Genomic DNA, 16,303 nt, shown 5'->3' with positions numbered 1-16,303 from the left:
ACATTACCTTCTGGTAATCCCTGCTCTAAGATTTCCAAAGACTAAGCACCCACACTTAATCATCACAGCTCTGTCAAACGTCTTCAACCACCTGCAGCCAAAGATTAAACACCTGCTTCTTCTGGAAAACCATATTATCAATCACAGAGATCTTTTCCACATTGTATATATACTTACGGCATCATCCTGTCTTATTTGAGAATATCAAGATCCACTGTACTGCGTAAGAATCTTTGTCACCCATGTGAGTATTTTTAATCCTAGCTATCTATAGGAATTAGCTATGAAACCATTTCTTAAGTCTGAACAATGACCCAGAGTCTGAACAATAAAATCAAACCAGGCATTACCAATAAGTTCCTGCTCCCTGGGAAGTTAAATCCATTCCATCCACACCGTAGCTATCATCATCCATTATTTTGGACAGACCAAAATCAGTAATTTTTATTTCTCCACACGCTGTTCCATCTACAAGAAGGATATTACCTAAACAGGGGGAGGAAAAAAAGTTGTTTCACTTTTTTATAAAGCTCAAAAAAAAAAGCTATCAGAATGCTTAATTTTTAAAACTACACTCAATTCTCAGGAACATTCAACTTAATGAGGGGTCAGTGACAACTTTACATCATTTGTATATTCTCAGGTCTAGACTGACTTGACTATGACACATTTTAGTGCAGTCTCAAGAACTCTCTATGTTATCATCATCATCTGAAATGGCTCCCTCAACCGGGAGCTAGCTGGACACCGAGGAAACAGCAAAGTGTAGCAGTATACTAGTCATAATGAAGTTGCATATTTTTCTGTGCAAAACAAATCCTACCCTACACATTTCAGGGTTTGCGTATGACACAAAATAGTGCCAAAACATTATTGTAATAATGTGCTAAGAATCTAACTCCATGTGTTAGAGTTGTACAGCAATTTCTTGACACAGAAGTTATTTGATGAGGTTCCTCTAAAAAGAGAACAAAAAATAAGGAGACTAAGAATACATTTGGTACAATGCCATAATATGAAATCTATTATTCCATAATAGAAATCTATACGAACAACTTACTACATAGTAGCAAGCAAACAGCCTGGCACTACTAGACCCAACGTTAAAAAAAAAAAAAAAAAAAAAAAAAAAGTTCCGTAAAGTCCTGGTTGGAAATGCTTATCCTCAGCTGCAGAAAGTGATTACTTGTTTTAATCCTTTACAGGCTAAGAAATACATAAGGGAAAAATTATTTACAAATCAGCATTACACCATGATCAGACAGGACTGAGCCAATTAATGATCTTATCTGCTTACATTGTAAATGCTTATGTACGTATCTATGTGGTCTATGATTTTTTCCTACAAAGTGAAATCAAAATAATACAAGGGAGAAAAGTTATTACAGACATTTTTCTAAAGAAAAGGCATTTGATTTTTACAATAAAATCAGAAAGAGAAATACCCGTTTTTCAGTTGACTAAAATAAACCTGATACACAGAAGATAATTTTGGTATTTTCAATCATGAATTACAAATAAAATAAGGATAAAAAAGGGGCTGACATTTTCAATTTTATCATTCCTCATTTACCTGGTTTAAGATCATAGTGTATAATAGGGGGCTTGATCTCATTGAGATACCGTAGTGCATTTACTATTTGCATTACAATGGACCTAGCTTCCTTCTCTGACATCAATTTATGTTGCTTGAGATAGAAATCCAAGTCATTGCCTTCACAGTATTCTAACACCGTGCAAAACCTAGGGCAGAATTTAGAGAGACAAAATTAAATGATGTATCAAACTACAAGATCAGAGATATGACAACCTAGTTTGATATGGACAAGCTTAACAACGGCTGCCTGAATATTAAACTATATGAGTGAAATCGTTAGTAAAACACAAGGCATAACCATTAGCTTATGAAACCTGACATCAATCAGAACATTCATATTCACCAAACAGGAAAATGCTTCCCTACTAAAGAGAGAGATAAAGTATGAAAAACAAAACAAAACAAACAGAAAACCCCTACCAACCCAACTCACACTTATTTATGCAGTCATATGTCTCTGTAGAAAAGATATATTCATTATTGTGACACAAAATTTCATGCCCAGTGACCATTGGCCACACTTAGGCTACCAAGGCTCCTGATGGTATCTAGTCTTGGAAACTTAAGCTACAGCATTTCTGGGCTGCCCTCCAGCAGCCCTTGCTCTGCCCAAAAGCATTACAACACTGTATATTCCCTTTCATCCTCTGAACACCCTGTAGAGTTTGCTAGTCAGGTGTTACAAAACGGTGTTTACATCACTTTATAGAAGGTCTGCAATATTTATCCGATACAAAATTCTGAAACTCATGTTGTTTTTTCATTTGTTGTTTTTGTTTGTTTTTTGACATCACCCTAAGAAAACCCTAAACATTTTGGCTGAAAGCAAGAACATATTCTTTTTGTTCAAATATTCTTCATTTCTGTTTATACAAAGTAACAATCCTTGTCAATTTTTAGGAAATACTTATTTCATGTACGTACGTATCTGTATCCAAGGAGAAGTAGTCATATAGTTTAACTATCCGGGGGTGATCCAGTTCTTTGTGTATTCTATACTCTCTGCAGGCATGTCTAAAAGAAGATGGATACATTAATCTTCCACAATCAATAAAACGCTATTCAATTTAACATATGAAGCGTAAGTCATTAATATTTACTTGTGGTAGTTTTCTTTCTTTTCATCTCTCCAGCTTTTGTTAAGCTGGTGAATCTTCACAGCAGCATATCTTTGTTCATAAAGATCAAAAGCCTAAAAAAGAAACCCACAAATATGGGAAAGTTATAACCAAAAATAACACCCAACAGAAAGGAAAAAAACTGTCACGTAATTCTCATGTCTACTGTAATGCTAATTCCTTCCACGCATTAATAAAGGAGTTTGTTCAACCTCTGTTTAAAGAGTACACCACCATGTTAAAATCTTCCTGTTTATTCATATCCCTCAACACCCCTCTGCCCCACTCCCCAAATTTCAATGTACAAAAATATATGACTCAAACATTAGGTTTAGCAGACTAAACACACTCTACCTTGTACACTTCACTGAAGCCACCTCGGCCAAGTAAGTGGAGTAACAAATACCGTTCATTCAACGTGGGGTGATCTTTAAACCTTGAAAGAAAAAATAATAATTTAATTCTGTTTAAGGTACACAGTCATAGCCTAAAATTTAAATCTCTTAGTATTACTTCTCAAGCAGCTCAAACAGAACTTCTCTATTAGTGATACCTAACATGCTGAATAATATTTCACTATGTGCAACTTTATAGAACTATACAACGCAGTCAATTTCAGTACCTGCCGACTACTCAGCAAACAACTGCTATCGCAACACCATCATCAAATCACACCATTCTGACAAACTTTTGTCATTTTTTATTTTTTATGAAGATAAGAAAAACACCCTTAACCCACTCACTGTAAACACTGTTCTTGTGATGAGTCAGAGAAAATACTATTCTGCATTGTCTTTTTTTTTTTTTTTTTTTTTTTTTTTGAAACTAAACCACTGCCTATCAACAACAGTGATCATTGTCAATGTCAGCAACAGTAATAACAGTCGAGTCTGCATTCTCTCCATAGCATGAGTTCTGCTTCTAGGCTGTCTGAAAAATCAGAAGTGAGCAAAGAATTTCAGAACATTTTCCAACCTTTCAATCCGTTCATTTATCCTTTGCTAATAAATATGCCCAGAAACCCTCTAACAGTAATATTCTAAACACAGGTGAATATTGCTTTGCAACCTGTATCACTAGAGGGCTGCTGTTCTCTTCCCTATCATCCTACATGTATCCTGCTGAAATCCCAAACTCTTCCTCTACATAAAGGTTAATGAGATGGGAACCAAGGACTCTCTGCTCGCTGTGCCAAATTTGTTAGATGTCAGCTTTCGTTTTCTGGAACAGATAAGGAAGATATACTTCCTTATTTTACACATATACATGTGTGTATATATATGTATATATAAATTGACTTTATACAAGGCTGAGAAGTTAGAAAATAACCAACAGTAGCACACAAGAAAACATACCAAAGACTGAGTATCTGCACATACTCTTATCAAAAGCAGGAAGGAAAAATGCCTTCCAAATGCAAAATGATGCTGAAAGATACAGAAAAGGACCACACTCTCTGCTAAAACATGAAGATGACAAAACAAATCTCTCCATACAGTCATCCAGAGTCTGACTGCTCATGTTTGCAACACAGGGAAGAAAAAAAAATAGTGAAGGATTCAGAGAGAGATGATAATAACTGCTGGAACTCTTTGGGGGTTTGTTAGATGAAAACACATTTCTTATCAGCTTCCAAAATCCTAGTAAGCTGAGCTGGTGACTTGATTGTCTTTCTACAACAAACGGGATTTCAGAGTTTACACTTTTGAAATATGGATTTTTAGTAAAGCTCTTCAGAGATAAAAGAAACTAGGTAAATATTTAGGTAATATTAGGTAAGATTTTATGAATTCTAGTAGTAAATGACATGAACAAAACAAATGTTTGCAAGTCTCTTCACTCACAGTGACAGGTGACCTCACAGGGTCATAGACCTCACAAAGCCTGATAGGCTCTATAATTCTATCACATTTTCAGTACAATGATGAGATACCTATACTCCTAAATCTAGAGCCAGCTGCTAATTAAACTGCATTGAAAACCTTAAGGAAGGTTAATACATATTTGAATGTTAAAGTTTTGATTCTTTTTAAAAATCATAAATAATAAGCAACACATTCAGTACAGATTAAATAAATTTAGAGGTATAATAATTATGAGAGTGATGTTATGTGATCAGTAACCCATTTCTTCAAACCACTCTTGAAAATTTTAAATTAATGTTTTCTTGGTCCTTCTATGACATCTATGCCTCTAGTAGGACCAGTAGCGAGAACCTTTCCACCTCCCCCCTCCACTGCTGCCTCTGCTAACCCTGTGTGGCTCTCCATGACTCAGAACCAGCACCCTGCTGGTAGCCCCGGCATCTCACAAGCTCTCAGCCCAGACAGGGAAGCCTTAACCTCTACCCTCCACTTTTTCTATTCTCCCAGTGTAGTTGTAACATAGAAGTTTACTCATCTTTTTTCTGGGCAATACAAAATTTCCTACATTCTGTTGTTAAGCCTGGGACCCCAAACAGATAAGTTTGCAGAATCCTTCATGTTTGGGAGGCTTAAGGGGGGACATGCATGCGTAGAGTGATGTGAAGGGGAAGGCTTCAACAAGAAAGAGGGCTCAGCCTCAGACCCCAGGTGGAAGTTGAAAACCCGGCAGGATTTGTGTCAGGACCCAAAGGCCACTTCACTTCAGAACCCACTCTTATCAAGTGGCTGAGACCCAAGTAATATTAGGAAAAGACAGCAGGGGCTGCAGACCTAAATGACTTCCCCATTGCTTCTGTCTTCTGTATTACACTTGTAAGTTGCAGCTTGGCTACCTGGCAAATATTCAGGTCTAACTCTGCCACTTCTCCCTCCCCCAACCAAAACCCCCAAAAATATGAAAACTAAGTAGAAAGCTTTTAATTTTTTATCACAAAGTATGCCAACATTGACTGGAAAAAGAAGTAAAGGTGCTTGTCCGTGTCCTGTAACTGTTTTCAAGGGGGACTAATTTGGGCACATTTTGTCCCTGTCCTTCCTACGCAATGTTTACACGGACACACAACCTGATCATTTTTGCTGTGGTATTTATTCCTTCTTGTTGAATTATTTTTTTTAAACTTCTTATGCCAACATTGAGGATTAACAGTGGTTAGCATTTTAGCATTTAACATGCAAAAAACCACGTTTATTTTTATTTTGTTGTAGGACATTTATTTTCAAAAGGAAATATTCTGCCACCAAAGTGTAAGCATCAACACCCATTATTTTTCATAACCAAAACAATGTCACAACATCAATTTAGCTATCAATTAGCACTATAGCCACATGGTAACAAAATTTTTCTGTATTCCCTGAGGGTATGGGGACCATTACAACAGCAGAAAACAATTTCATGTCTTGTCGCTTTAATGTTCAGAAATCTTACTGTATATATAAATCTACTGTGTCTAAAAAGCAAAAATTAAAGCCCTCAAGTCCTAAGGCTACTGTTCCATAAACATTTACTAGTGCAGAAAGAAACAAGCCCAGTCCTGCTATTTCCTTCCCCATGGCTGCTCATTCCACCCTTGTGTTGCCCTCTCTCCTCATGGCAGCATAAGCATTTGTGCAATGGGGGGCAAAGAACTAGGCCAGGAGTTTGATTGATATGGTGTTAAAATTAATCCAGAAAAAGAAACCACAGGAGCTGGAAATTTAACTTGGATCAACTTCCAGCATCTGTTCCCTACAGAAATGCTATTGCTAGCATGTGAAAAGAAAAAGGGCAAGTGCATAAGGAAACAGTAGATAGGCAGAACTGGTTTCTTTCAAGCAACAGTGCCAGCTTTAACTGCTGGTGGAACTGTGGTGTTAATGTTTGTATTCTCCACCATGGAAAACACACTTACTTTATTACTTATGTAATTACTTTGGAATCTACATAGTTAAAGCAAATTTTAAACGTCAATTCAACGTTATGATAAATTGCCATGCAAGCTGAAGTACAGAGTAACATTTAACTGAACTCAAAATACTTTGCATTTATCTTTTTACTATCAGGTACCTGTGCAATATGTAAATTACAGTGCAATAAAACTAAAACTAATTTTAACTGCATCATAAAATCTCTGCTCTGACATCAAACCTCCCCACCATTTTCTTGCATTACTGTCAGCTAAGGAAATTGCATTAGGTTCCCTTACAAGATTTTTTATTTAACCTAGTAACATGAAAAGTCTTGAAAGTTTTAACTTTCTTGCATTATAATCTGTGTGTGTGTGTTATTTCCTGCATATTCAATAAAACTGTTAACTTAAAAACTGGCAACCTTTCTATTTGGCAAAGTTTAAATGATTTAAATATATATATATATATATATTCAAAGAAAAAATGTATCAACCTGCTTCTTTCTTATAGGTAAAATTGGATGTTAGCTCATTATATTAAAAGTAGACATGCAAAATTAAGACATTAGGTCTCTTACTGTGAGTTATCCTCATTATTTATTCTTTTCAGTTCTCTTATGTGAAGATTTCTAACTCTTTCCAAACGTTCAAGTTCTGCTTGTATTTCAGCTTCCTCCTGAAAATGAAAAGAATGAAGTATAAAAGCTCATTTACTCCCCATTTGAAAAGGATATTTTTACCCCTGCATCAATACTAGTGGTAATAGAGGAACATAACATTATAAAACCCTGCTGAACTGGAAGCACTGTTTTTCTCTTAAAGCCTGAAAAATTCAGAGAGATAAGGCAAAAGACTGTTTCAAGGAACCTTCTGTCCATGAACCCACAGGTAATGGGATGTTCATAGTTTTGTTCTGCACTGTAGGGATGCTATTCAAAATGAGAGGCAGCTGGGTTTTGTACCTCAGCCAAGGAGAGAAATTATCTGGGAAGCGGTCTGAAATTGATGTACAATGAAGAAAAAATTGAGATATGTGCAGTTACAGATTTTGTACAAACTGGCAGATTAAGAAAAGATGTCTGAAATATTTTGAGGCTGAAGCACAAACCAAAAAAAAAAGAATAAATCATTACAGCAGAAGTGCTCTAAAGGTGTTGATATAAAACACCAAAACCAAGCTAATTTCGAAAGATTTTTTCATTTCTATCTTGTTAAAATTACAAATGCAGAACATGTGTTGCCTAAAATTTCAAATGCAATTTCTAAAGTACATACACCTAGGACATTCCCTAATCCTGGCACTTAGAATTATGTCATTTTTATGCTACGTATCAAACAGCACTGAAATATCTATTCAGATTTTCAGATTCTCCCTGCCTCCAAAAACGTAAAGAATGCACAGTGCCTAATTTGTGTAAACCAGCATATTTATACTTGAAGCAAAAAACATATACTCATTGAAACACACTGTAGAAAGTGTTGCATTTATTTCAGAGTTAGTACCTATAGGACCTGAAAGTTTGGAAAATAAAAAAGAGACAAAATTAGTCTGTACATGAAAGCTAATAATTATGGAATTATTCTAGCTGAAAAGGAGAAAGAAGGCCTTGCATTTGATATGTTTTTTTTTGTTTTGTTTTTCCCAGCAGTGCCTGTGGAAGCAGCGCCCCACACCATCTCTTGTTATTTTGGCACAGCTATTTGTACATGGTGAACCAGACTGGAAAACTAATCAATCTCTTCTTTAAAAGTAAAAAAAATAAAAAAAATAAATTGCAAGCCTTGCAAAAAAACATTTATTTTTTGAAAGAAGCTAGATCAGTTTTCTGATCCAATTTATATTGTAACTTCACATTCTGGCAGTGCTGGTGAAGGCAACAGGGCAACAAGTCATGGCATAAGGGAATAGAGGTGTAAGTCAGCACAGGGGAGATAAAATACTTTAAAGATGGTATTTCCAAAAACTGTACATCGTAAAACCTTATCCTGAAACAACAACTGTATTTATATAACCTAGAACATACATTAATTAAATGAGTAAATTCAGAAAGATTTCAGTTAATATCCTGAATCCCTCCTGTGATAACCTAAGGGAAAAACAAACAAACAAACAAAAAAATACCACACCATCATCATCCCAAACAAGACATTAGATGAACCTCAATTCAAATAAAGAAACTCAAATCCCTTATAATTTAAAATTTGGACTAAATAACACTAATCTGAGAGCAAATCGAGGTGTATCATTTGTTTTTCCTAATGTGTACTGTCACGTGTTTTTTTGTTTGTTTATATAATGTTAAACTTTTTCATATTTAGATTCATCCTTGCAGTTCTCCATTAAATATCCTGAAATGATATGCAGTTCCTCATAACCCATTAGTCTTCTATAAAGAATTCAAGCCCTTCTCCCCCCCCAGAAAAAGGCCACACACTTACACATACACAATTGTCTATGTTCTTCCCAAAGGCTGACAAAATAACACACATCAGTTATGCCTCTTTTGGGCTTTTTTGTTCATATATTATGCAATTCAGTGGTTCTCAAAACGTGGTTCATAGGCCAATGTTAGTCCAAAGAGAACTGGCTGGTTGCATTGTTTCCAGCTGTTATTTAGGACACTCAGGCTGTGAATACCTTTAAGCAAGAATGAACCAGCTTAGCTGCCTCAGGTCAGTGCTATATAAAAGGAAGTGAGAAAACAAGAGCCTCTCTCCAGGACCAAAGCTTCTAGTTGGAAAAGAATTTCCTGGGGAGCAGAAGGAAAAAGAGAACTGGTGGTGGCAGCATGTACAGGGCACCAAAAATAAGAGCACCAGGAAAGCATCTGGAGAGTAAAAAGGAAGAGGAGCAGACAGCAAAACAGCATATGCAGAAGGAAAGAATAAATGTAACCAGCAATGAAGCACTAGGGAATATATCCATGTACAAAGATAAAAATATTTTTCTTTGTTAACAACAAAATCTGTATCACCCATAAGAATTAAAATGCAATAATGTATTTTTATTATTATTTTCAGATTTATTCAAACTTGGTTTCTAAGAAATCGTATTTATTTCCCCTCTGGCATTCAGTCAAGTAATTTTTTTTTCTTATACAGAGCATACTTTAGCATTGATGCTATAGGTGAAATACAATTTGGGGATTAAACAAATTTGGAACAGCTTCTTTTATTAGTCACTCGAAATTTCCAATAGATTTCAAAATAGTTAAAGCATGGAAAAGAATACAAAATTTCCTAACAGAATTTCATATGAAGCTGGTGCTATTTCTACAGCATTAACAGTGAAGGGCAAACTGGGCAGTCTACATTGTAGGGCCAACAAGTTTGTATGCAAATTCCTTACCACAGATTCAAGTATTTCATATTCTTTGATTAACAGTATCAGTGTTTTCACATGGTGGCCCAGCTCCGTTTAATCACAGTAGGATTTGTAACAGGTTATTTGTACAACTGAAGAGAACAAGCCAGAAACAGACTCTTGCCATGTTTCAAGGGGAAAAACACAATGACCTGTTTTGATGAAACATCTCAATAGCTACTGCTCAGCAGATAAAGTATCTGTCTACTCAAACTGAATTATCTCTAGAGTTTCATTTATTTCTACATTTTAGTGTTACTTTCCTTCCACACTTGTTGAGATATTTCTGCCTTCTTCAACAGTCACTCCTTTTCAAAGGCTATTCTTCAAAAGCCTTACTTGAATAAGCAATAGCTTGTTAATATCGTAACTACTTCATTACACAGATTTATTAGAATGGATTTAATAAAAAAGCAGTACTAGATTTTTTTCAGAAGTCAGGAACTGGAATAAAGTATCTGTCAGCACATATCATTTAAGAGGCAAAGAGGAGGTTTTCCATAAAACTAGGAAAATTCTATTCTCTCTTACTACAGGTAATATGCTAACTGGTAACAACTGAAATGTATACTGTAGATAATCAAAACATGTTATTTATTCAGAACTACCGTGTCCCATACATTGGATCTTTTTAAAGATTAAAAACAAATGTAAAAAGGCTACATAACAGATTTGGTTGACTCCACATTCTCAACTCTAAAACGAGATCAGTAGTGGCAGTTACATCTCTGTTACAAGGATTCACTATTATTCCCTTGTACTCCCAATGCTTATGGCAAGGAAGCCCTCTCCTTATTTTAATAGTACTAGTCTTCATGGTTCACGACATGCCCCCAGAATGTTAAAAAACAGACCATATACATACCTTTTTGAGATGTCCTAATCGAAGTTTGAAAATTTCTTCCTGTTCGTGATACTCTGCTAGAGTCAAACTGAAAAAAAACCAAAACAAAACAAAACCAAAAAAACTTATTTACTATTCTTACTTAAATGCTACAGTAAGCAGAGCATCTTATGCTAATTATTTATAACCATGGTATCAAAAGGTACATTTTTATGAAAAGGTACATTTTTGAACCATTTGAACACCTTTGTTTGTAATTTCAGAGTGAAAACATACCTACAGAATGCCTTTGTCTGGTGTTCTGGAACATTAACTGCCTCTCCCAATAGACTCTAGCTGTTCTCCCAGACAGCCTGTTAGATTACCTGGATGCATTCTAAATCATCTCACCGCCCTAGTATTTCAGCTGATGCTTCATTGCTTGGTTCTCAACTCTAACATGTAATGCACCAAGAGATGGAGATACAGAAACTAACTGGATGAGATTTGTAACAGTAGATTTTTGATCCACAATTTAGAAAATGTAGTGCTAATCCACAGATTCCAAGTTCATTAACACTACATTTTGCATGAGACCATAAATTCAGTTTTGAATTGGCATACAACTCTTCATCTTGTTCTCTCTTCATCTTCCTTTCAGATAAGATTCCTGGTTACAATTAATTCAAAGGTCCCTCACTGTCTGTGGGCTTTCTAGGAGAGGTCTGTTAGCACCCAGAGGATCCAGACTGCTCATATGGACGAGTAACTAAGAAACATACTAACTGACTACACGCAGCATCCATCTCACTAACAACAAACATGCAGAACAGAACCGCTTAGGAATCACAAAGAAAGAAAACAAAGACACTTCAACTTCCAGGGAAGAAACCATACGTATATGATGAAGGGGGACAAGAGATTGGGGTGGGGAAGAAAAAGTATGGCTTTTACACAAATCCCTACAAATACAGGCACAAAACTAATGCTGGATGGCATACACATTTTACTTTGCCAAGATCTATTATTTGCATTATCCAAAGCTAAAGATAATAGCATAGTATGTTTTCATCAAGTCCACATTTTACTAGGTTGAATTATCAACTGTCCTGGGAAGATAAGTTATACAAATGTATAGAAAACACTCCAAGTCAGGTGAAAAAAGCACCCATGATCATGTCCTGTCCAGTTTAGAAAGAAGCCATCCTTTATTTTAAGGAGCGTCACACCAAATTACCCTGCATCTTTCTTCCCCACTGGAATGAAAAGCAGCCATGTATCCCAACCAACCAAAATCTACAAACATGCTGAAGGCAATGGAATGAGGAAATTCACCTCTCTCCAGGAAAGTCAGAAAATCTCTCAAAGCCGTACTTTCGAACTGAACATTTATATTGTTTTCCTGACAAAATTTCCTCTGGGGAGAAGAGGAGGCATTACAGCAAATGTGAAAGGGAGCGTCTCAATAGCACAGGAAAGCTGGCAAGGCATTCCACATATAGTCCGAATGACAGCAAGAAACCTAAGAAAACAACATGCTAATTCCTGCTCTAATGATAGACCTATCAAGGACAGCATCAAGGCCAAGCTAGACAACTCACAGTAGCATCCCTGACATGTTTCCAATATTTCTACTTGAACAGCAAACTACTTGAACATGGAATAAGCTCTCAAAGAATGAATGTCAATGTGAATGAGGTTGAGTATTATTTCTTTCCAAATTCCTATGTGCAGTATAAATCACAGGTCTGTGCACTTATTTCCAGAAATGCAGATTTTGTAATGTTTGTCTCTCTCAGGTAGAATAATTTTTAGGTGGCTTAGCAAAGCCGAATCACAAGTAAAACACACTGAAAATACAAAGTGTATATCACGAAACTTTCCGGAATTTTCACTGAACACTGAAAGCACTAAAACCAAAGATCCCCTGAAAAAATAACACAATATAGGATTTTTTTTATTATTATTATCATTATTATTATTTTTTTTTTTTAATTAAACCTCAGCTCTCTAAGTAGAGTTATGACAAAGTGCTTGGACAGCTCGAACACTTATTGCCTTCCAAAAAGTTTTTAAACAGCCCTCGAGCTCAGAGCACAAGTTAGAGGTCATATTGAAAACATTAAGATTCAAAGTCACTTTTTCCATGTGCCCATGCTATATCCCAATAAGTTACTGTTTTCTATTTTTCTATTTTCTTACAAATCTAATTTTATTAGAGACACAGCATGATTCACAGCAATTTGAAATTGTCGTTACTGACCATAGCATCTTGTAGGAAGGCATATAAAATGCTCAACTATACACAGACACAGTCGCTTTGGATTTTGTTAGGTTACTTATGAAAAACAAGACTTTATTCTTTCATATTCAGAAATATGTGTTTAAAAAAGCAGGGGTTAATTACTTTTTATCTTTATATATACTTTGCCTACATACTGCTGAATTAGCACATAACAGATAGTACAAAGACATGCACGTTGTCTGTTTTCTGGCCACAGGCCACCAGCCCACTGCACAGGCTGAAAACACCCAGACCAGAGTGCTTTCCACCACCTCCCACTTATGTCTACCCTCTGCCTTCTGCAGGCTGGTATCACACTGGAAGCCCCTTCTGACAGCAGAAGTCAACTACAAGATGCCATCATCCTGCAGAAGGAGCTACTCCTCCACGACCCAAGAAACACAGGACTCATCAGGCACGGAGGACGAAGATGAGAAGCGCACAGGAGAGATGGAGGCCAGCAACAGGCTGCTACCAGCCACTAAGTGCACTGAAATGGAAAATCAGGGCATGTAGAGGCATGGCATGCCATATTTATTTGTCACTGGAAGAAAGCAGACAGCCTTCCTGGTCTGAGAGGTTTGGTACCATGATTTAAACATTTATTTTATTAGCAAAAATGAGCTTTCCAGTAGCTTAATGATGTTTTCATAGGCTAATTTATAAGACTTCGACACAGTATGCACAAGTAGACCTAACCAACCTCTGCACTTCTTCCTCAGAAGTTAGGACAAAACCTTTTTTCTGTGACCAAAACATTCTTACCAGTGGGTACCGACAACACACACTTACACAAAAACAAAATGGCCAAATGCTTCTTGGTTGTCATGACAATTAAGCCTGGCACATTTACAACAATCTCTCCTCCCACCTTTTCCCAGTTGAAAAATCGTTCTGGATACACATTAACGGCAGAACGCTGACATGCCCCAAAACAGCAATTTGCACATCCAGTACAAGCTCTTGGTTACAATTTTTGAAGTGTTCCTTTTTTGGGTCAAAACTTATTCAAGTTCCTAGAATTTCTACAAAGATGGTCAGTGAACGCTGACCGATTCAAGCCTTCCATGAGGTCTTTCTGCCATGTCCCACTTCCATTGTTCCCATGTCTGCCTTAGAAAGAGACTGCCTCAGGAAAAGAGCTGTTGTCACTTGTCCTGTAAAGCCCAGACACATTGTTGGCACTTCAATTTGAAAAAGTTTCTGAAAATATTTTTATTTGTTCCATACAGAACAGAATGCTCCCTCTAACTGATGCATTTGTTCAGCTACATTAACAAACTTTGCCAGCTCTCTCTGCTCTTCTTTTTCAAATTACGTACAGCGACAAGGACCCATGCAGACTCTCATGGACTAACTGGGTGAGCAGAGAAAGAGGCAGCTGGGAATTAAGTACAACCAACATGGCTGAAGCTGGAGAGGAAGGACTACACCACCCACACTACATAAAATGCTGCTTCTAGAATCAATAGCCTGGTAAAAAATTAAGACCTACTTCCAAAAATTTGGGACCAGTGTTATCATCCCTGAAGTCACCAGGAATTTGGAATGGATTTTTTAAACAGACTTTTCCAGGACTATGAAGGCTACCCCTATTTCAAACACATTTTTATTCTTGAAATACATTTCAATTTATCACTTTCACATAGGACTAATAAAGTTACTTCGTTCGGTAGAAAGGTGATCTCACAAAACTGAAACTACTTTTTAGTTTTGGTTGGGGCCACAAAACACAGAATGAATGTTGGAAAATCAGAATGGTGTTTAAATAACACAGAAGTCTTTACACCAAAATCACCTTTCACTCAGGGTAATGACAGATGGCCGCTTTGCACTGAAGTTACCCATACAAAAGACTTTGCTTTTACATTTTTATCAGAGAACATGGTATATCCAGCTAAACTAAAACACTTTTGTTAAGAATACCTTCAGGCAACACCTTAAATCAGTTTCAAAACAGTTAACCACTGTTTTCAGAAAAGTCTTCAATAACATTGCTTGTTACAAAGCTATAGATCATTTTCTCTTGTCAATACCTGCAGCTGGAGACATCTTCTAAAGCAAACGGTGTTAGGAAGGTAGACACTTGTTGCTAACAACAGTTAGCAAGATGTTTGTTTGTTTGAAAAAGATTTGCCTGATCAGTTGCATGTATGTTGTGCTGATTTACTACTGGCTTAGTTCATTAATCCCAGCAGCTCTGTATTTTCCCTAGCTTCATATAAACAGAACATCTTCCATTTGGCTATACTAATTAAGATCATTACTTTCAACGTAACACAGGAACAGTGATAAGCACGATGTAATAGGAGGGAATCACATATAGCAGATGACAAATTCACTCTAAAGTGGAAGAGCAGAATGAGTAATTGTTTTATCAAGGTACACAAGGCATATTTAATTCTGTACTGAGACGCAAAAAGGAATCAACACACAGCACTACTCTATAAAATTGTAACAAATCATAAATACAAATATTTTTAACACCCTTTCAAGTAAAGGCCTAAGAGGATGATGTGGCTTAATGATTCTGTGATCTCAGGACATACTAATAACCTTCTCAAAGGTTTGAAATAAAATTTGTAAGCTTATCATAAAGGTGAGCTATCTTGTATCTTGATTATGTTATGTTCAAATTAGGATACTTCAAGGCAAAAGCAGTTTCAATAACAGTTTATTAGACACAAAAGGGCAATTCTGATTTTTCTCTTGGCAATTCTACAACCAGCAAGCATTTTCACGTGCTGTTTAACACAACTGGCTAAGCCGAATTAAATGAAAATTTGATTTTTATTTATTTATTTTTTTAGTAATTTTGAAATAATTTGAAACTGCGTAACACCAAAAGCTATTCAGAAGTCTATTACCAGGAATTCACCTTGACCTACCTAATAATTAGGCCACGTCTTCTGTATTTTTCCCCAAAGTAAATATTTTATCATCTCCTAAAGTAGCATTAAGTTTATGGAAATTTAACATGAAGGATAACATGGCCAAATGCACCTTTCTGGTATACAAATAAATAGTACTAAATCGTAATTGTTGGGTTTTCAAACTTCATAAAAAACACAACTTCTATGACAATGATAAATGGAAAAAGTGACACAGAATTCCCTGCACAAATACAAGAAATGGGAACTACAGACTTCCCACTACTACCATTTTGTTATTTATGTTTATTTCTATTTCCTAGTGAATACAATGTTATGTACTGTCACATCATGTAGAAAAAAATAGCTGCTACATATGGAAGGCATCTAAAACAAAAATCTGGTTTGCATATTTGAAAATAAATTTTTATATTTA

At 36.0% G+C, this 16,303-nt stretch overlaps 1 protein-coding gene across 2 annotated transcripts in view; it reads right to left on the bottom strand.

The window, feature by feature from the left end:
- Positions 1-16,303, bottom strand: part of TLK1 (tousled like kinase 1) — a 63,996-nt gene that overhangs the window by 6,105 nt on the left and 41,588 nt on the right. For both annotated transcript variants that reach the window (XM_032189751.1, XM_032189752.1), the window contains 7 exons: positions 10,756-10,822; positions 7,105-7,202; positions 3,070-3,151; positions 2,698-2,789; positions 2,522-2,611; positions 1,574-1,743; positions 351-486 (listed from right to left, as the gene is read on the bottom strand). In XM_032189751.1, the coding sequence (XP_032045642.1) occupies positions 351-486; positions 1,574-1,743; positions 2,522-2,611; positions 2,698-2,789; positions 3,070-3,151; positions 7,105-7,202; positions 10,756-10,822 (735 nt within the window). The remainder of the gene's footprint in view (positions 1-350; positions 487-1,573; positions 1,744-2,521; positions 2,612-2,697; positions 2,790-3,069; positions 3,152-7,104; positions 7,203-10,755; positions 10,823-16,303) is intronic.

This window comes from Aythya fuligula, chromosome 6 (assembly GCF_009819795.1).
Source record: "Aythya fuligula isolate bAytFul2 chromosome 6, bAytFul2.pri, whole genome shotgun sequence".
NCBI classification, from domain to species: domain Eukaryota; kingdom Metazoa; phylum Chordata; class Aves; order Anseriformes; family Anatidae; genus Aythya; species Aythya fuligula.
This window is presented reverse-complemented; position numbering and strand designations above follow the sequence as displayed.